Source organism: Odocoileus virginianus, chromosome 1, assembly GCF_023699985.2.
Source record: "Odocoileus virginianus isolate 20LAN1187 ecotype Illinois chromosome 1, Ovbor_1.2, whole genome shotgun sequence".
Taxonomy (NCBI): Eukaryota; Metazoa; Chordata; class Mammalia; order Artiodactyla; family Cervidae; genus Odocoileus; species Odocoileus virginianus.
Window position 1 is genome coordinate 80,957,185 of NC_069674.1, and position 20,953 is coordinate 80,978,137.

The following is a 20,953-nucleotide window of genomic DNA, read 5'->3' on the forward strand; positions in this document are numbered from 1 at the left end:
TTTTTTCCATCTGAATCATCTAAACTGTTTAAAAGAAACATACCATCCACTTATGGTGAAAATATTTTTTCTTGACTTTGAAGGAGAAAAAAAAATCTTCCTTTTAATTACATACTTCCATGAAAATATTTAATTTCTAGGCATTCAATAAATAATACAGATGCAATTCACAGTTTTGTCCAATTCCTATTCGGAGTTTTTCAAGAAATGAATATTTATATACCACATAGACTATGACTGCATGTTTGCCGTTTGCCAGTTCCCCAGTTCCCCAGTTACATAATCAGCTCCTTTGAAGGCAGACACTATATTGTACTCGCGGATTGTCACAGGCATTTGGCACATAGGAGGCACTCAGGAATGTTAGGTGAATGAATTTGTGAATGCTTGAGTATTCCAGTAGCTTTTAATATGTAAATTCAATGGTACTTGATAAATTATCTCAGCCTTGGAGTCCTGTTCCCTGTTACTTCAGTTTTGCTAAGTGTATGATATAAAAGCATTGACTGATCATACTTAAGACACCTAAACAGTGTTCTTTTTTTTTTTCTTTTACTTTACACATCGCAGCTCCATTCATCACAAATAAAGGTGTAGATAGCGTTGTCAAGTTTGACACTTTTGGAGATGGCATGGGACGATACAACGTGTTCAACTTCCAGTATGTGGGTGGCAAGTACTCCTACCTGAAGGTTGGTCATTGGTCAGAAACCTTATCACTAGATGTTGACTCTATCCACTGGTCCCGGAATTCAATGCCCACTTCCCAGTGCAGTGACCCTTGTGCACCCAATGAAATGAAGAATATGCAACCAGGAGATGTCTGCTGCTGGATCTGCATCCCCTGCGAGCCCTACGAATACCTGGCTGATGAGTTCACCTGTATGGATTGCGGCCTTGGGCAGTGGCCCACTGCAGACCTATCTGGCTGCTTTGACCTTCCTGAGGACTACATCAAGTGGGAAGATGCCTGGGCCATTGGTCCAGTCACCATTGCCTGTCTGGGTTTTATGTGCACATGCATGGTTGTGACTGTTTTTATCAAGCACAACAACACACCCTTGGTCAAAGCATCAGGCCGGGAGCTCTGCTACATCCTGTTGTTTGGGGTTGGCCTGTCCTACTGCATGACGTTCTTCTTCATTTCCAAGCCGTCACCCGTCATCTGCGCATTGCGCCGACTGGGGCTGGGGACCTCCTTCGCTGTCTGTTACTCAGCCCTGCTAACCAAGACAAACTGCATTGCCCGCATCTTCGATGGGGTAAAGAATGGCGCTCAGAGGCCAAAATTCATCAGCCCGAGTTCTCAGGTTTTCATCTGCCTGGGTCTGATACTGGTGCAGATCGTGGTCGTGTCTGTGTGGCTTATCCTGGAGGCTCCAGGCACCAGGCGGCACACCCTTCCAGAGAAGCGGGAAACAGTCATCTTAAAATGCAACGTCAAAGATTCCAGCATGTTGATCTCACTTACCTACGACGTAGTCCTGGTCATCTTATGCACTGTGTATGCCTTCAAAACGCGGAAGTGCCCAGAAAATTTCAACGAGGCCAAGTTCATTGGCTTTACCATGTACACGACGTGCATCATCTGGTTGGCCTTCCTCCCTATATTTTATGTGACGTCAAGTGACTACAGAGTAAGTCTTGGAATGGTTTCTTCTTTTCCTTCTTCTTGTATCCTTCTACTGTTTTGTTATGTAGAATTTACAATAGACTCCCTTTATCTCAGCAATCAGGTAGCTAAATAACAAATGCTATGATGAACTGCCATGTTGCATATGGAAATTAATTCACTGTGTTTTAAAAGCAATTAGTGCTTACTATATGGAAAACATTGTGCTAGGCACAGAAAGGAAGATACGTGTATATGGCATAGTCATTCAAACAATTTATAATCTGGTGGGACAAAAGTATAATACACACACACACCCTTAAAACTTTTAATTAAATTTAGAAAGTGAGTGACGAGAGAATAAGACTTATACCACTAGAAATCTAATGAGAACATTTTAAATTAGACACAAGAGGACCAGGCTACCATAGATCAATCTGTAAGTTAAAGCTGACTTGCAACATTAAGCCAGGATCAGTTTAAAGACCTGAAAACTCTCACTTGAGTTTCAGATAAACATGATTATTTCTCTAAAATGGGTTAAAATACAATATTTACTTATTGTATTTTTCCTACAACTTTAGTTCCTACAGGCATGGTATATATATGTACCTTGAATGTAATGTAATGTAATCCTTGAATTAGTTAAAAATTTTACTGTCTATATTCGGGCAATCTCATTAAATCATTATTCATATAGTCTTCAGTGATATTTAGTTCAAAGTTTTGGGCTTCAATATAATTATCATCTTTTCTGAAAGAAACTGGTTCATCATTCCATCAAAACTTCTCAAATTGTTGAAATGATCCATCAGTTGCTCTTGCATTTAAAATTGTAATTTTAGTATCTTCCAATGAGTAAGTATGAGTGAGTATAGGAATTTTTCCCTCTTAAAGCAATCGGTTTTTATTTTCTATATTTCTTAAGTCATCATAAAGTTTTCCAGAGGCATTATAGTTTCCTTATTACACCGTGATTTCACCAAATAAAGTGCCTCTGTAGGTTAGAATAGCTTCCAAAACTTTTGTTTATCAGCAGTTCCTATGTTACCAAGCTCTTGAATATCACAACTCAAAAGTAAGACAAAGCTATTTACAGCAACAGATCAAGAGATTGGCAAAGCTTAGCGTGTCTAGTCTATTAAATTATCCACTACCATATGACTGAAACCTCTGGGCTACCACAAAGGAAAAACAAGAAAAATGAAGGATATATATTCAGCATTGGGATAACAGTCAGGCTTTCTAAGAATATCTATAAAATTTTTTTGAAAATCTGTCAAAGGAAAAAACATCAAAACTAAATCAGAGGTCAGAACTAAAATCACAGGCCAGATTATATGCACCACAAAGGAGTTTGTAACTTTTGAGTGTGGGGATTAAATGGAGAACTACAGTTCATGTATTTTAATGCCCCCAATTCTATCTTTTATTTTTCAGTACACATCACCCTCTTAAAGGCCTATAAAGATTTTTTTTTTTTTCCAGTTCTTAAGAAGCCATCCTTAGTAGATAGGACTTGGGGTATTGGGACTGCAAAATGGTTATTACACTGTTAATTATTTCAGCCTCAACATATGATTTGAAACTATTCTTTCTCAGAAAAGCTAATAAAAAAATAGAGCAGAAAATACTACTGAGAGTGAAATTTAATTTCATTGAATGAACTAGCATTTATTTCTAAAAATGACTTTCCCCCCCTTTAACATGATAGCAGTATCATGATTAAATGAAATTAGCTGAAGACCCAAAGTTTCACCACATATGGAAGTTACTAGAGAAATGCAGCAGAGACTAAAGTTGAGTGTTTTAAGGTGTGTGCTAATTAAGGCAACGAATCACACAGAGATCATCTGAGGTCTCACTTATCCTGGCAATAATGCCAACCCTAAGTTTACAAGAGAAATGAGAAGGTACACCAGAGCCTCCAACACAGTGGTTTTCATTTCAACTGCATATTGAATCAACTGGGTAGCTTTGAAAAAATGCTGATACCTGGGGCAGAGCCCCAGAAATTCTGATTTAATTGGCCTGATCTGTGGCCTGAACTTCAGGATTTGTCAAAGCTCCCCAAGTGACTCTCACTTACAGCCACGATTAAAAATCGCTGCTCTAATGAATCACATGCTCTTCTCATCTCATAGATAGCTTTAGCTTGGCCTGCAATGTTCTGAAATTCTGTGAAATATCTGTCAGAGTTAGAAAACTGAGAAATGTTATGAAGCTATCTAGATTCTTGGTTCCTCTTAACAAAGTGAAACATGTGAACCCTAATTCCTACATGCAACAATTAGTTGGTTGAGTAGTGTTCATGTCTCTAGACAGAACTCTCACTCCTGTTACCCACAATGCCCACCAACCCCTGAATTCTTACACTTGGTTTACTTCATGTATGAAGTATTTGAACTTGGGCCCCTTGTTTTAGACTGAGATTTTAAATTTCTCAGAGGTAAACCATGTGGCTCAGATAGAATCAGCAGCATTAGAAAAGTACCCATTAATCTGAGAACCGGCATTAGAAATTTGGACATCTGTCAACAAGGTTTATGACTCAGTACTTTGCCACCTGCTGGGAGTTACACATAAATATAAAGTACCATTCTAGTCTTCAAAAAGCTTACACCCCAGTTGGGAAAAAATAACAAGAATGAATGAATTCAAGATTAATGCAAAATAGTTTACAGTTAAATTACTGATACAAACTCTTAAATGCCTACTTGTTTCAAAAAAAGAGTTGGATCAGTAAGAGCTTGGTCTTTCCAGGAATACTCCCGCTGAAAAAGGTGAGATTTCACCCTGGACCTTCGTTGGAAAGTGCAATTAAGGTAGTTAGAGAATATAAGCCTTACAGGGAATATTCTTGAAGCAAAATAGAAACGAACCAAGAAAAATGTAATGTCGATTGCACTCAAATGGAAGGTAAGGGGAGTCTAGTAAGAAACTCATGGGAACTGGCAATTTGGTCAGATTATACCAGGTAAAGGAATTCATTTAAATAATGTTTAAGGGATTTGAGGTCTTCTGATTTTTTTTTAAATTTTTCTTGTTTTCTTTTGGTTAGTTGTTTGCTTGGGCAAAAAAGTAACATAATTAAGGTAAGAGGGAAAGAAAGGAACTGACTCTACCTGATCGACCTCCAAGACCTTACTCTGCTAAATGCTTTGCATACCTGAGCTCACTTATTCTCATTAGCACCCTGGAAAGCAAATTTCATTATCCATTGGAAAGATGAGTAAACAGACTCAGAGGATAATTAACTTCCCAGGTGGCACAGTTAAGAAATAGTGGGACAAGATTTTTGGATCCAAATCCGTGCCTTTCATGCTATACCACAAACTTATCTGTTCTTAATAGGAGGAATACATTTGTAGGAGTAAAGCCAAAACAAGCAAAACTGATGCTGTAAGAGGCATCAAGACAAAGCAAGCAAAAACTTGAGTAAGAATCCAAAAATTTGAAGAATCTTTGAGGATTCTTTACTGCAACAAAACCATCCTAGAAAGGGTAAAAAAACAAACTCTGAGTCATCAGGGATCCAATACATAGTGTACATGGTGTAAATAAAAAATTAGGCCATGTTTGGGTGGAAAGTTTTCCATAAAAAATTAAAATGGTAATTACTAAGTATTTTGTTCAGTCATGTTTTCCAAAAGTATTTGAGCCTTTATCATGGGCCTTGGAGATACAGCAATTAACATAGACCAGCCCCTCCTCTTTTATAACTTATAGTCTAGTAGGGAACAAGAGGAGATAGAAATGGAGAGTGAGTAATGAACAAATGAAAATTCTGGATAACTCATGCAGGGGTGAGTGCTGTGATGGAAGGGTGAGGGGATATGCTACTTCCCAAGCTTTAAGGTGTATACACCTGGGAATCTTGCTAAACATTTTGATTCAGTGAGAAGGGATGAGGCCCAAGATTCTGGATTTCCAGTAAGCTCTCAGGTGATGGAGATGCTGCTGGACCAAGGACTGTACTTCAGGTTTCAAGGTGCTAGATTCTTTTCTGGGGTTGGGACAGGCAAAGCACTTAATCTAGGCAGAGGCTTGGGGGTGACTTTAGAATTTTTTTTACAAGGTTTAAGTAATTGCAAAGAAATTTCACTGTTCACATTGAATATTTGAAGACTTAAAGAAATGTGTCACATCTCATTCTTTCAAAAAAAATCTTTGCCACCCCTCCTAGGACCCATTTCATAATACTCTGCTGAAAGATGGAAAAGCCAGACAGGGGAATTCCACACACTAGACAGAAGAAGCAGTAAGCACAAATGCCTCTAGGCAAAAATGTCATAGCAAAGAAAGGTGTATCTGGCTACAGTTTAATGAGTAGATGGAAGTGTGATTTTATATGAGAGGTAGGCAGGGCATGGGGGGGGGGGGTGGCTAGACCACACAGGACTTCATAACACATAGCAAAAAGTTTAGATTTTGTTCTATATGGAAAAAGAAACCACTGAAATTCACTTTTAAGCAGAACAGTTTAGTGATCTCACATTTTAGAAAAAAAAAAATGCAATCTGCTGAAGACACTATGTGACAGAAAGGCAACAGCAGGAGGGGAGAGAGTGGTTAGGTGTTGCAGTAGGTGTTCCGGTTGGAGCTGATGATGACTGGAGCCAAGGGTGGCATGTCAGTGATGGAGACAGAACCTGTCGGGGTTTTTAAACCACCCCACAGTCTAACAGGTGAGTCCACAACAGTTTCAGGGATGGTGACAGAAGACATGAGATTCCTGATTCAGAGACAAAGGACTTTATCACTCACAGCCACCACTGTAGCCAGAACATCAGCATTTGTGTAGGCTTCCCAATTGCCACTAGGCAATGCAGAGTGCGCTGGTGACACTTGTATACACAGTCATCATGACAAGACCAGTGTTACTGACTTTTTTTTTTCATTTATTTTTATTAGTTGGAGGCTAATTACTTTACAATATTGTAGTGGGTTTTGTCATACATTGACATGAATCAGCCATGGATTTACATGTGTTCCCCATCCCGATCCCCCCTCCCACCTCCCTCTCTACCCGATCCCTCTGAGTCTTCCCAGTGCACCAGGTCCAAGCACTTGTCTCACGCATCCAACCTGGGCTGGTGATCTGTTTCACCCTAGATAATATACATGTTTCAATGCTGACTTTTCTTTTTACCTTCTGTTTGAATCTGTCACAGCCCAGCACTGTTACCGATCTTATCCTTTTTTTAAAAGGTGGGTATTGTGCTCATCATAGGTTTTTAGCAAGATTTTTTTTTCATTTATTTTTATTAGTTGGAGGCTTATTACTTTACAATATTGTAGTGGTTTTTGCCATACATTGACATGATGTGAGAGAATAGCATTGAAACAAGTATACTATCAAGGGTGAAACACATCACCAGCCCAGGCTGGATGCATGAGACAAGTGCTCAGGGCTGGTGCACTGGGAAGACCAGAGGGATGGGATGGAGAGGGAGCTGGGAAGGGGGATCAGGATGGGGAACACAGGTTTTTAGCAAGAATTTTTAAGAAACATTGCAATAAAATATTGATTTCTGAGTTTGGGATGCCTCCTTAAATCTCCCTCTCAAGCAAGTGCCTCCCTCACTTGTCTCATTCTGATCCCAGCCCTAACTTCTCCCTAACAGGTCTGAGTAGGATGGTAACTTGGTTGTTTGTAACCAACAGAGCATAGATATTTGAGTTCTTACCTCCCCAGAGTTTCTCAGCACACTGGGTCTGATGCATATAGCTGGCAGCTACCCTTGGGGATGGGGAGACTTTTATCCTATCCTTCCTGTCTTCTTAAGGCAGCTGCAGTCAGGATGGAGAGTAAGGGAGGAACCAGGTAGCAGGCAAATCTGCATGCCAGGAAGGAAAGCACATTTGCTGTGTGTTTCAAGCATGTAGAGCTATGCATGGTTCAACTGAATGAAGAGCGAATGTTTATGAGCACCCAAAACCGTGAACTGAATGGCAAGATCATTACTGTCACTATTCAACTTTGGGGACCCCTTAACTCAAGAGGCCAGAGCCAGGTAGCTATCTGCCCAGGGAATATTGCTTGTGTATTTCAGCTTACTTGGCAGTGACTCACATAGACAGCAACATTTTTAAAGGCGTCCATCTCAGCTCAGGGCATTTGCTATCTCAACACGATGATATTGCTTAGTGTCTTGCCTGGTTTTAGTGTAGAGCTCGGCAAGTGTTCCAGCACTGCAGCTGACTGTAAGAATCTCTCTAGATTTCCTCACATCAGTTTCTCATTCTTTGGTGTAGCACGTTTGTCAGCATTTTAAACCCACTGCAGGTCAGTAAAAGCCCCAGTACTAGTCAGTGCCTCATCTATGGTCTTCCAAAGCATTACTCTGTTTCAGGGAAATCTCAGAGAAGACCAAAGCTCCTTTTCTGCAGCCAAGGTTTCCACTGTAAAAAAGCTGAGACCTTGGTCATCTTGGAACGGATCTGAGTTTGGCAAGAGAGACTGCAGCAGGGGATGAGCCATAAGGGGTCAGCTGTTGCCACGCCGCCTTCACAAGCTCTAGGCACCTGCCTCTCTCATCTTCCGGGGGAGGCAGGCAAAGTCCGAATGATTCCCCTGGTCTCTGCAAGGATTCTCTTTTCATGGTCAGCGTAGTCATGCATCTTTCATGCATCTTTTATGTGAAAAAGAGTGGAACTTTCTGCCCATCAAGGACCCGAATCAGGATAGGGAGGAAATCCACCCCACGCCCAGAGGAGAGTCAGCAACAGTTTCAGCACTGGTGCAGCAGCTCTATCTAAACCCACTTCCTTTTACTCAGCCTGCGACCCCATCCCTCAAACCTTCTTCATCGATGGCAATAAAGTAGAGCACCATTTATCGCCTGGATGACCACATAGTTTGGTCAACCTCTTTGCTATAGATTCTCTGGACTTCTCTCGAGGCCTGTTAATCAGCCCACATTTCCTCTTTGAGAAAACCTTTCCAATCTCACTGTCACAGCTGTCAAAGAACATAAAGTCTGGATTTTACTCAACTTATTCTAACTTACCATGCTAGCCTGCCACAGTTTTGTGGACACTGACAAAAAGGACTTTATAACTCAAAGTAATAGCAGTAGCTGGGAGTTTAGCACTGGCTCTGGTTCCCTGAGCCCTGCTTCCTGAAGGCTAGGCAAAGGAGACTGTAACTACTGCATAGTCAGTGGTGACATTACCTGGAGGAACTCTGAGATTAGGGAACCCGAGTCTTCTCTAATGGATGATATGCTGGTCCCTTGTTTCACAGGCACTATCTCCATCTCTTAAGGCTCTTTGCAATAAAAATCCCTTGAAAAGAAAGTCCAGAACAAAGGCAGTCAGAACTGCTGCTTGAAAGATATAGAAGCCCAAGAGATTGTAGAAGATTATCTTCCAAAAGAACAAACAGAACTTGCTATTGGATTGGAAGTGTGGGTGTAAGGGAAATGGAAAAATTAAGGATGACTCTCAGGTTTGTGGCTGCACAGTTGGGTGGCATTTGGTGTCACTTAAATGGAGACACTTGGAAGAGAGGATCAAGTTCTGCTTACAGATTCATTCTGATTTGCCTACTACATATCCATGATATGCCGAGATGGTGGTTGAGTGTATAGGTCTGGAAGCCCAGAGGATAAGTTGGAACTAGTACTACATATGTGAATATCATCCACACAGGAAGTACTTATACCCTGGAACTCAATGAGATGGTGAAGGAAAGAGTGTCCAAAACTGAGTTCTGAGACACTCCAGCACTTAGAACTCAGGTAGAAGAGAAAAAAGTTAGCAAAGGAAACTCAGATGAGGAACTATCAGTGAGGGAAGGATGTATCCAGTAAGTGGTTAACCACGTCAGGTGTTGCTAGGAGCTTGAGGAAGATGAAAACAGAGCAGCGTGAACTGGGAATGTTCAAAGATGCAGGACAAATAATTATACGTAAATGCAGACTTTTTATAGTGTGATTTATAGAAGGAATTGGGCAACTGAAACTATGAGGCTGATACTTGGGTTTTGAAAAAAAATTAAAAGGTATCTTTTAATTTTGCAGCATAAACTGTGACCAAAATGCACCTTTAGTTTTGCCTCTCATTGTTCCCTTAGTAGTGAATGAGAGTAATCATACCCTACCACTGGATGGAAATCCCAGTGGGTAGAACCAAAACTCAGGGTGTTCACCATGTAAGGCACCATGTTAGTGTTGGGACAGAACAACAAGTGACAATGCTCCAGAGGTCCATGGATTTGTGCACCCTTAGGTAACATAAGGTCCTACAATAATTTTCAGTGGGAAATAGTCTACTAGGAATTCAAATGCCTTGTCCATGTAATTATCAAAACCATATCATGACTTAACATTCAACCTTATTCTCTCCTGCAGTCCAGCCTGCCTTAGAGCTGTAGCAGTCAGTTTCCCCTTTCTCCCAGCTCATCGTTCCCAGGCCACCAGTTGCTGTTTCCCCTCAGCTCTGGTTAAAGAGTAACAAGGAAGAAGTAGGACAGTTCTTATGTAACAGGATGGCTTTATGATCTTTGAGTCCCCAGTGGCTAAAGACACATCCTTGGGATAATCTGGAAGATGATTAAAGGGTGTTTTCATGTGATTATCAGAAATTTCCTGCTGTTTCTTTTCCCTGCAGGTCCTTGAGTGAGTTGGCTGGCAATTTTCTACTCTAAGTTGTCACACTTAGGCCCAGAACATCCAGTTGTTCTCCCTCCAGCCTCCTTCCCATCCTGGGAAAGACTCCAGGCCCCTCCACATGGGCCCTAGATTCCCCCCGATGGTTCTCTATCCCGTGGCTCATCTTGTCCAGCATCCCACTCACATAGCCTCTGCTTTGATAAATTCTTAAAGGGCTATTTCAACACACTCGCCAGTCTCCTTACTGTGGTACAAAAGTAACTGGCCATTTCTCACTTAGGAATCAGGCTCCCAGGGAGAACATCTTCCCTCCACAGAAAAAAATGTCAAACCTTCTGTGAACGGCCACACCGATGCCCTTTCCTTTAGACTTTCAGTGAGGAGATGGGTAAAATCCCCCTATAGTAGAGAGGATATGGAATTCACAGTACAATTTATGCAAGCTCTTCTCACAAAAGCCTTCCTCCTCCTCTCCTTGTAATGTCTTAAAACGTGATGAGTTTCAAATTTATAGAGGTGTTTTTAGAAAAGGTTTGGAAAATGAGCGCATTTGAACCTGTCTCACCCTTGGGGAAAACTGATCCCTCTCATACTGGCACCACAGTCAGATCCGAGGCAGGAAGAACACAGTTCTAATAACATGTTTTATATATCTATGTAAAAAAATTGTGCTAGTAATGGACTTGCTATGAATAACATAGTTATGATTGATCAAGGCTTTTCGATCATGGAACTAGACAGTAGACTTTTCTGAGAAGTTAAAGGAGCCTGAAATCGGGGACCAAGTTTGGAGAGCACTGGAGTGGTCAGGGGAGCAGGAGCTTTAAGACAGTGAGGAGAGATTTACTTTCAGCAATTAAAGTAAAACCAGATTCTGCAGAGTTATGAAATACATGTAACCTGATTTTTAAAAAATCAGAAACAGAAAGAAATCTTCTAAAATGATGTGGCTCTTCTAGTTAATTGTTCAGTCTTCAGTTTTCCTTGATTATAGAAGAAGGTCAGACACTTTGGGGCATGAGAAATTATTGCTATCTGGTAATAGCATCGCCTGAAGAAGAAGGAGAAAGAACTCTAAAATGACTCTAGGATTTACCATAGCTACTCTGGGTAGAAACTGATAGAAGAAATAATTAATTGCCATTTTTCACACTAAAAGTGATTAAATATGTAGAATCTAATTTGGGATTTTCCAGAAAAATCTATGGGAGCTGAAGCCAGGACAAATGAGAAGATCAGAGACGATGAAGAGTGGAGGCAAGAGAATGAAGAGAGATGATAAAACCTAGTTCTGAGGTTTGCTTTCAGGGGCAGCAAAGGGATAAAGGGAACATTCTTTCTTTGAAAGAAAGGGAAAACAAAGATGGACTAGTGAGTATCTGATGTATCAAAATTCCAGAGAGATGCTAATGAAATGATTAAGAGTAGGTACCTAGAAGAAAATTGACAGTGTCCCCCACGATTGAGTAAGGAAACCAAGAGCAGATAGGCAGCACTCCCAGCATGAAAGAGACAGAAATATGAAACAGGATCAAATTTGTTCTTAATATAGTAAACCTTAAACAAAGCAAGTTGATTAACTCAAACCATCAGACATCGGGTTACTCCATCACTTAGTACTGTTATTTTACTACTTAAGATTCTGACTTCAGTGGCTCTGCAGAAGTATCTTTTATACAAATATAATGGAGAAAACAAACCAAACAAGAAAGTCCATGGGAAGTCTTGGCAAGCCTTGAGGAACACCCATCACAGAGTGTTTGCTTACAAATCCTCAGCAATGGTTCCCTGTGGATCCCAGGCTCAGAAGATTCAACATAAGTGCTGTATTGGTTTGGCCAGAATAAGAACAGAACTGTAGATGATCTGGTTTTTTCAGTTGGCTCTTTTTTTAGCATTCTCTTGAGTTGACCACTGTATTGAATTTATAGTCAAGATACTTAACTAGGCAACCTTTTCTTGTAGGTGCAGACAACGACCATGTGCATCTCTGTTAGCCTGAGTGGCTTCGTGGTCCTGGGCTGTTTGTTTGCACCTAAGGTGCACATCATCCTGTTTCAACCCCAGAAGAATGTGGTCACACACAGGCTGCACTTGAACAGGTTCAGTGTCAGTGGAACTGGGACCACATATTCTCACTGTAAGTATGGCGCTTGGCACGGACCCCTTCAAACATAGCACTGTGGTAGGGAGCAGGCTGGGAGGGGGAACGGTGGACATAGACAGAAACAGACAACACATGTCCACCCCATAACCAATCTCAATTCAGTTTTAAAAAGTGCTGGTTTAATCACTGTGTGCCAGGTACTGTGCTGGGTGCTAACAACACAATGACCAGTGGAAGAGGGCAAGTTCCCGTATTCAGTCTAGCTGAGATGACAGCCATTAAGTCCATGACCACAGCTGGGATTTCTAATGACGTTGTGGACTCAGACAACCAAATTTCTAGTCCAACCAGTTCAATAGTGAACCTTGAGCACATCACTTTACTGCTTCCTTCCTTAGGTGGTCTGGGAAGTGCTCTATAAAGTGTTTTGTGTCACATAAATGCTGAAGGTGCTTCATAAAAATTAAAAGAGGAAAATAAGCAAATAAGATGGAAAATGTAACATCCTAAATACCCACTTGGAAGTTCAAAGTACCTCCTTTGACATGAGCATGATAAAGTTTCTAAGAATCTCTACAGCAAGGAAACCTGTTTCATTCTGTTATTTCCAGTTTCTTAAAAGTATCTGACCACAAGAAAACCAACTCACATCCCATGGAATACACCTTGGAAAATTTGGACTAGATCTACCTCCTATTACAAATACACAATGTTTTTTTCAGCTGACAACCAGCTGAGAAGGCAGTGTGAACTGAAGGATACCAGGATAACTCCCCATCAGAATTCTCTCTCCTCTTGGCCTGCAAATATCTGAAACTATCCTTAGAGAATCATTTAATTCTTTAGAGTTATCCAAAGCACAAATGTACCTAAAGGGGACAACCTTTTAAGCCATTTTCAGCTAATCCGTGGTATGAAGTAGGAGAAATTCACTGACAGAAGGATGAAGAAGGGGAAGTGTGGGGGAGAAGGGCTGAAAGGGACATAGACAAATGACTACTTCACAATTTTGCCCCAAGCCGATTAGAAAGAAAACTTCAAAATAGCTCAGCATCACAGAGTGAGCAATCGCATTAGTGCCCCAGTTTCTTCAACAACATACAGAATTTTACAGTGCAGTCCTTTCCCTAGCAAACAAAAGGAAGACTGAGAGCTGCCAGCACCTTTCGGGGACACGCTGAGTATACCACACCTCCCCAGTCTCAGCTGCTATAGAGATGGACACCTTATTTATTTTCAGCTCAATTTCCAGGTGTCACAATGGCTGAGTCCCAGGACCTGGTAAAACCTGTGACATCATTTTCCTTGGCCCTTAAAGAAACCTGCTTATTTCTTGAGCAAAAAAGTCTCTTGTCTAGCAGCCAAACTATAACAGTTAATCCAGACAGGTAAAAGCTGGCATATAACTAATAATAATAACTAATAGAAACAAAAACAGTAATGGAGCTAAGAGGAACTATCATTTATCGTTTCCTTTGTGCTGGGCATTGTGCTAAATACTTCATACATGTGTGCACGCATGATATAGCTTATTTAATGCTCACAGCTCTAGGAGATAAAGAAACCTATCCGAGGTCACACATATTGAAAGTGGCAGAACCAGAACTTAGAGACAGTTTCTCCAATCTCTAAGCACACCACTGCATGGTTCTGCTTCAAACAGGAAATTTCCCATGGATGAGGTACGTGGTAGGCTTTCAAGGGAAAACAAAAGAAAGGTTACCCTAGGCTGTGCAGCATGATTTACCTCTGGGTGAAAAGAGTCTTGTTGAAAGCTTAGAACTCTTGGTTGTTATTAAAACAAGTTATCAAAATCCCCAAGTCTCTCACAGACATTTTTTTCAAATCTCATACATCCAAACCTCAGTAATTTAGAAATGGTGGCATTTTCTGATGCAAAGTCTAGGAATTAATAAATTCCCAAAGAGGTAACAAAGGCACTTTACCCAATCAAGTCTCGCCTCAGAATTTCAGAAACATCCATTGACACAAAAACAATGCGATGCAGCTACCACGGACATGCTCCGGCTGTCACTCACTGTCTAATCTGCTAGCGGCCCAGCCAGTACTTCAACATAGATGTCACCAGCCCAGCATTTTAGGACTGTTTTGTTACTCAGTGAAATTTCATTTGTTTATCTTTTAAAAAGTCTAAATTTAGACCTCATGCATGAGTCCCCATGACTTTCCTCTAATTAATCCAAATTAATTAAGGGGCATTAAAGTAACAAAGTGAAGTACTTTTATCATGTTTCTAGGCAATTTCAAAGTGCATAAGTAACAAATCCATTGATTTTTTTACTTATAATTCTTTATCCTTTACTCACAATAGTTTTATATTTGTGGACTCATTTTATCCCATGAATACTGGATATCACGAGTTCTATTTTATAGCAAGGAAATAAGAGATGTCACTTCTCAATGATACACAAGGATTCAAGCACTGACAATGGATTTTCTGATTTGTGATTAGTATCCTTCCCATTTTAATACATTGGAACCTCTTCATGAAATTCATTCAATCATTAAATGCTTGAATGCCTTCTATACACCAGAAATTTCTAAGCACCTGTGTACACAATGAATAGGATAGAATCCCTGGTCCCAGGAAGCTTAGTGTCTAGGGCAGTGTTTTTCATGCTATAGAATGTAATCCATGAATGGGTCATGAAATTGATTTGGTAGGTTTGACCAGCATTTTTTAAAAGAAAATATAAAGTATCTTAGAGTGCATCACATGTAATGGTGTAAATAGCATTTCATGAAGTTTGTTCAAGTTTATATATGGGTACCCAGTTTCAGGTAAAACATTTATTTCTATGAATTGCCATCAAAGAAATTTGAAAGCCATTGATCTGTGGAATCTAGTTATAAGTATAAACATGCTACTGACCCACTATGATGAAAGTCTGAGCAATTGGTTTAACATCTCAGTGCCTGTTTCCTCCATTATAGATTCAGTTCAGTTAATATTCATTTCACTCCTAAATACTGGGAAGTATGTTTTTTAAGTAATCAAGAAAATCCTTAAACTGTTCTGAGTTCATTAAGTAAAGCATATGCTTTTCTTAAGTTGTACATAATTTATATTCTTCTGGTGAGTATTTGCAAGCATGTTATTCCATTGGGTTATTGATACCAATATTGCTGCTGACTTTCTGACTTACTTCCTTCAGAGGTAAAAACAAAAACCCCATGTATGGATGAGGGTAAGCTGGTATAGCAACAAAGTTACCCCCACAGAGACACATTTAGTTATCAATCCCCACATAACAAACCTCCCCCAAAACTTAGAGATTTAAAAGAAAGCCCTTTTATTATGTATCTTGGTTTTGTGGGTCAGGAATTTGGGCAGGGCTGGACTGAGCAGTCTGTCTGCCCTACAAGGCCTTTACTGGGGTCCTTCTGGACTGTCGGCTGAGACTGAGCTAATCTGGAGAGAACACAGTGGTTCACTGTCTCATATAGCACCTCTCTCATATGAACACATCTCCATGTGGGACCTGGAGAGCATGACAGAGCCTACCCTAATTCAAGGGGAGGGGTGAAGACCCCACTTCTCAGAGAATGTGTGGCCATTCCCATCGTGCTACACTCTCCAAATCCTAAATCCATCCAGTACTGCACTCTTAGAAGAGATTAAGTGACATGACACATGCAATACCTAGAACTCACCTTGACTGAGAGGTGCAGTCACAAAAACACCCAGTTAATTCTCTGGCAAGAGAATAGCAGAGATATAACATCCCTCCTCTTTGGAGTGGAAGTGAGCTCCCTGACAGCAGCTAAGGTGGTTGCTAGTAGAAAGAGTACCAGTTATTGGGTTTTAAAAGCTGCACAGTTGCTCCAAAAAGATAGAAAAGAATGGCCAAACTCAGAAGCAGGCATAGAAGAAAGAAAATGGTTAAGGATATCCTGGAAAATCCACAATCTTAGAAATGTTTACATATTACTGTATATAAGAGAGAACAATTTTAGTTGCATCTGATTAACTATATATAGAATAATAAAAATAAAGGAAACTAACTTTTTCCCACTAAATGTGCCCATAGGCTAATTGTTCCCAATATTTATGTATTAAAAAAAAAAACTGTTTGAAATGGAGATGCCCAGACCCCATCTCCAGACCCTTTGTATCATGGATTCTTGGTAAAGGCCAGAGATATGGTCCATAACAGATACTCCAGCTGGTTCAATAGAAATGATCCAAGGGAAACATTTTGAGAACCTCGGCCAAAGCCAGCCTATCTACTTCATCCACTGCTATCAGTGAAGGGCAGGGAGCATCATTTATATGACTCTCAAAGAGGAAAGAGGCCCTGGGTTCAGAGAAGGAGAGCTGTTTTGAAGTCCTGTCCTTTGCTTCATGATGCCAAGAGCTACATCTCAGCACAGTTATTTCCCCACCACCCTTCGGAACCCTCAAGGGAAGGTATTTCTTTCATAGAAGCACAAGACCCCCCAAAAAAATACATTTACTAAAGGTGAAGTTGGGAATAGACATCTGATAGCAGTAGAACTCAGAGACCCTGATATCCTAAACTCATACCTGTAATGCTGTTCCCACACCCACACACATAAGCAAACAGCCTTCATATTTGGAAGAGAAAAAAAAGAGGTCATTCTTTGTTTTGTTCAGCTTTAGAAGCAAAGGATCTTCCCAGAGCTGATCCCCAAAGTAAGGCAACCAAGAACGTATGCTGAGAATCTTAACATCTGCAAATTTAATAATTTTTTTAAAGTAAAAGCCTTCCCTTTCCCATTTCACCTGGCAGTATCTTGTTCTACCAGCAGGGGTGTACGGTGTCAGGGAACGGCACTATTTTGAGGGAGACAAGCTGGGTGAACATGTGAGGTTTCACACCATAAAATCCTATAGGGCCTGTGCAGGTTAGAATGTTGTTGACACTAATATGAGTTTGCATCAGCATAGACTTGGAGGAGAAGAGAGAAATGGAGTGTGCCCAATAGTCTTCAGAGCTATTATGTACCCAGACATGGTCCTACGGGAATGTGTAATTCTGTTGCTCATGGTGATCATTCAAATGTATGTATGTCATTATCATTAAGATCAGCCAGAGGCTTCTGCTAACTAATGATGCCCAGATTTGGGTCCCAGAGGAGCCATGGGCATATGGAGATAAATTTTTTTCTGCCAGAATCTTATTCAGAAAGTCACTTCTTTAGGTGGTAATGTGGGAACAGCTCAATTAATAGAACTATTCATTGTTACTAAGAATTTGCACATAATAAAAAGAAAGCAGTAGTCTAAAAAGATCAAGGGAGGGACTTCCCTGGCAGCCCAGTGGTTAAGACTTCACCTTTCAAGGCAGAGGGTGAAGGTTCAATCCTGCACCCAATATTGGGAGCTGAGATCCCATATGCCTCAGGGCCAAAAAAACAAAACCCTGCCAAAAGTGAATTATAACAAATTCAATAAAGACTTTTAAAAAATGGCCCACATCAAACAAGAATCTTTTAATAAAATAAAATGGTAAGGGGAACAGTCTTCTAGCATCACAGTATTATGTGCCATGGATCTATAGCAACAGGAAGTAACTGCATGAGGGCCAGATTTTGTACTTTTCAGTGGTCAAGCTTTGAAGATACCCCAGTTGGCGGGGGCAAGCCACTGTTCAACGCTGAATAGCACTTTATAAAAGGAAAAAAGCACATAATACCAAGTTTCTTCTCTACACTGATAGTTCAGAAAAGCAGTATAACATACCTGCGCTTGACAGTTCAGGGAGTCTCATAACAACTGGCCAGCAAATTAGGAAGTTATTTGGCAATCCACACTGAAGTGACGGTCTTCTTTGCCACAGGCATAAGTATATTATAAACATAAATCCTCTCTGACCAATGTAGGAAGAGCCTAAAGTTTTCAGCAAGTTAAGCCATTTACTTCAGGCAGAATACACCTAGTGCATCCAAATCAGATAGACGTCAATCCATTTTCCCTTAAGAAAGCCAAGTCCACAGCACTGCTGAAAACCTCTTTCTATTGCCTTTCTCTCCCTCATTGAGGAAGGGACGATAGTCTCCATCTGTAATAGGTAATCCCATATACATCAGGAAAATGATGTTTAATACCTCTCTTTTCATTTGAGAGGTATTAAACATCATTTCCAATACCTTTCTTTTCATTTCCCTTTACTTGTCTCACAACCACTCTTACACAACCTTTAAATCATTTTCTGTTTACTTCTACTATTTTCCTAGGTTTTCCCCAAGTAACTATAGCCCACCTCCTTTAATACAGAGACTGGAGCTACAAGGGATGATATGGATCATTTATTCTAACAAACACATTTATACATGAGAAAACCAAGGTCCCATCTATTAGGTACTTTATGGAATTTGATAACTGAAGTCATAGATAAAACTCTCAAAAGCTTCTCTGTGGCTCCTCTGGCCTCTCTGGAGTTTCTGCCTCGGTTCAGTCACAGAATTCATCTCAGAGACCATTCTGACACTGAGAATCTTAGCATCTGCAAATTCAGTGATTTTTTTTTTTTAAGTTCAAAGCTTTCTCTTAAGCACAGCACATGACATCATCTTGTTCTAACGGCATGGGTGCAGACTTGTATTCCTCTCCAAAACCCATACCAAGGAGTTCAGTGCCATAAATCTGTCTCTCTGAAAGCCCTGTGATCCCCACACCCTGGCTGCACACAGACCAGGTGACGTATCCCAAAAGGGCTACCCACAAAGTTTCTTAGAAAACCTGATATGATGAAGACAAAGGAATGTAATTAATGGTGACACTCTCTAAATGTCTATGTCAGAGATATAATTTCTCCCATTAACATAGTTTTTTAAAAGCCTCACTTTCTTGAATTAAGTTACATTGTATAGTTTCTCTTCTATATTGCATATTAGAACAGAACATAAACACAGCAGTTCAAAGAAAGTTCCTAAACCAGAGAGTTTAGTATTGTATGAGGGATACTTATAATCATATGCATTTCCATGTAACCCCAAATTTATTAATGCCTTTAAGAACAGGGTACCATGTTCAGAACTATGCACATAACTATGTCAATAAAAAAGAAAATATGTATTTAGTCAAACACTGTCCATACATTGATCTTAGATGATCAATACCTTAAAACAAAGGGTCTAACACCAATTTATTAGATCCTATTTCATCTACTTCTTTTACATTTTAAGTGAAATTCTCTAGAGAACATCCATAAATGGAGATATCTGTATGCCTATAGCAGGAAAATACCTACTCATATGGAAAAAAAATTTTAACATTTCTACCTCACCTGGAGTAATTGCAAAGGCTTTGGGAGAAGAAACACTAACAAAATAAATGTGACCAATTTGATGGATAATATACACTTGGATTGAAGAAATTTTGTGCCCAAGCTCAGCTCTAGGCACTGTGGTCATGGATGAAACGGACCAACTGTATACTCATGATGCTTGCATCTCATCAATCAAGGCACAGAGAAACCAATACTCCATAATAACTCAGGTGTTGGTTGACAAGCAATGTGTAGAAAACAATAGGGAACACAGGCAAATAAGGCAGATGGGGAATAGAATGTATTACTATTTTTATAAAGTGGGAGGAAGTGATAAGGTGACGCTGAGCAGAGTCATGAAGGAAATGAAAGGGAGTTATGCTGATCTCTGGGGAAATGACATTCCACACATGGGAAACAGCACATGCAAAGGGCCAAAGAGGCAATGAGCCTATAGGTAAATGGTGAAAGGGAGAGGAGATGAGGACAAAGATGGAGCAGATCCTTTAGGATTCTGGAGGTCATTGTAAGGACTTTTATTTTTCTACTGAAAGAACTGGGAAAATACTCAAAGGGTTTCATCGGAAGTGGCAAGACCTGACTTGAAAAGCATTGTTTTGGCTATGTGGGCAGAATATAAGAGTGGGAGCAGGCAGAGACCTACCTCATTTAGCAGGCTTCTGCCTAGCCCAGATGATGACTTAAATCAGGGTGGTAGCGATGGAAGCCAATACAGTGTGCAGATGCTGGGGATAATAGGAAGATGAGGCCATCAGGATCAGCTTCACAAGAAAGGAGGACTAATACCTGATATTATTTTATCAGAGTTTAACACTTTCAGCTTTCGACTTGGATCCCTAGATGTAGTACCACTTACAGCTCCTATTCGTTGTTTGAACTAATTGCTGTAAATGAGTTTCTGATCCTAGCCTGAGAACACATTTGGATGAAAAAAAGAGGAAAAACAGATGTTTCGCAACCAAGAAGAGGGGAGAAGAACAAAAAATAAGTAGAACAGTACAAAAACTTCTTGAGCATTTTTATTTAGAGATAATTGTGCATCCAACTTGGGTATTTCTTGGGGGAGGGAAGAGAAGATAAAGGAACATAATTGGAAAGAAAACACGACAGCATTATGTGGCAAAATGGACTGAGGTATTAAGTTGAAGATCAAGTGGAATTTCTGTTGATAAAGGTAATTAAGTTGTATCATGGGTTCTATTTTCTCTTTCCATGAATCTTGTCTCATAAGAAATGAATCATTAAATGAAGCAATCTTTGCTTTCTTAAGTTCTAACTCCACATTTGGAAACTAACTCTTGAGTTTATAGAAAATAATTTCCTCTTCAAACTACTGGCA

At 40.1% G+C, this 20,953-nt stretch overlaps 1 protein-coding gene across 2 annotated transcripts in view; it reads left to right on the forward strand.

Annotated features, from left to right (window-relative positions):
* Positions 1–20,953, forward strand: part of GRM3 (glutamate metabotropic receptor 3) — a 227,732-nt gene that overhangs the window by 201,563 nt on the left and 5,216 nt on the right. For both annotated transcript variants that reach the window (XM_020903082.2, XM_070470043.1), the window contains exons 4-5: positions 571–1,637; positions 12,196–12,370. In XM_020903082.2, the coding sequence (XP_020758741.2) occupies positions 571–1,637; positions 12,196–12,370 (1,242 nt within the window). The remainder of the gene's footprint in view (positions 1–570; positions 1,638–12,195; positions 12,371–20,953) is intronic.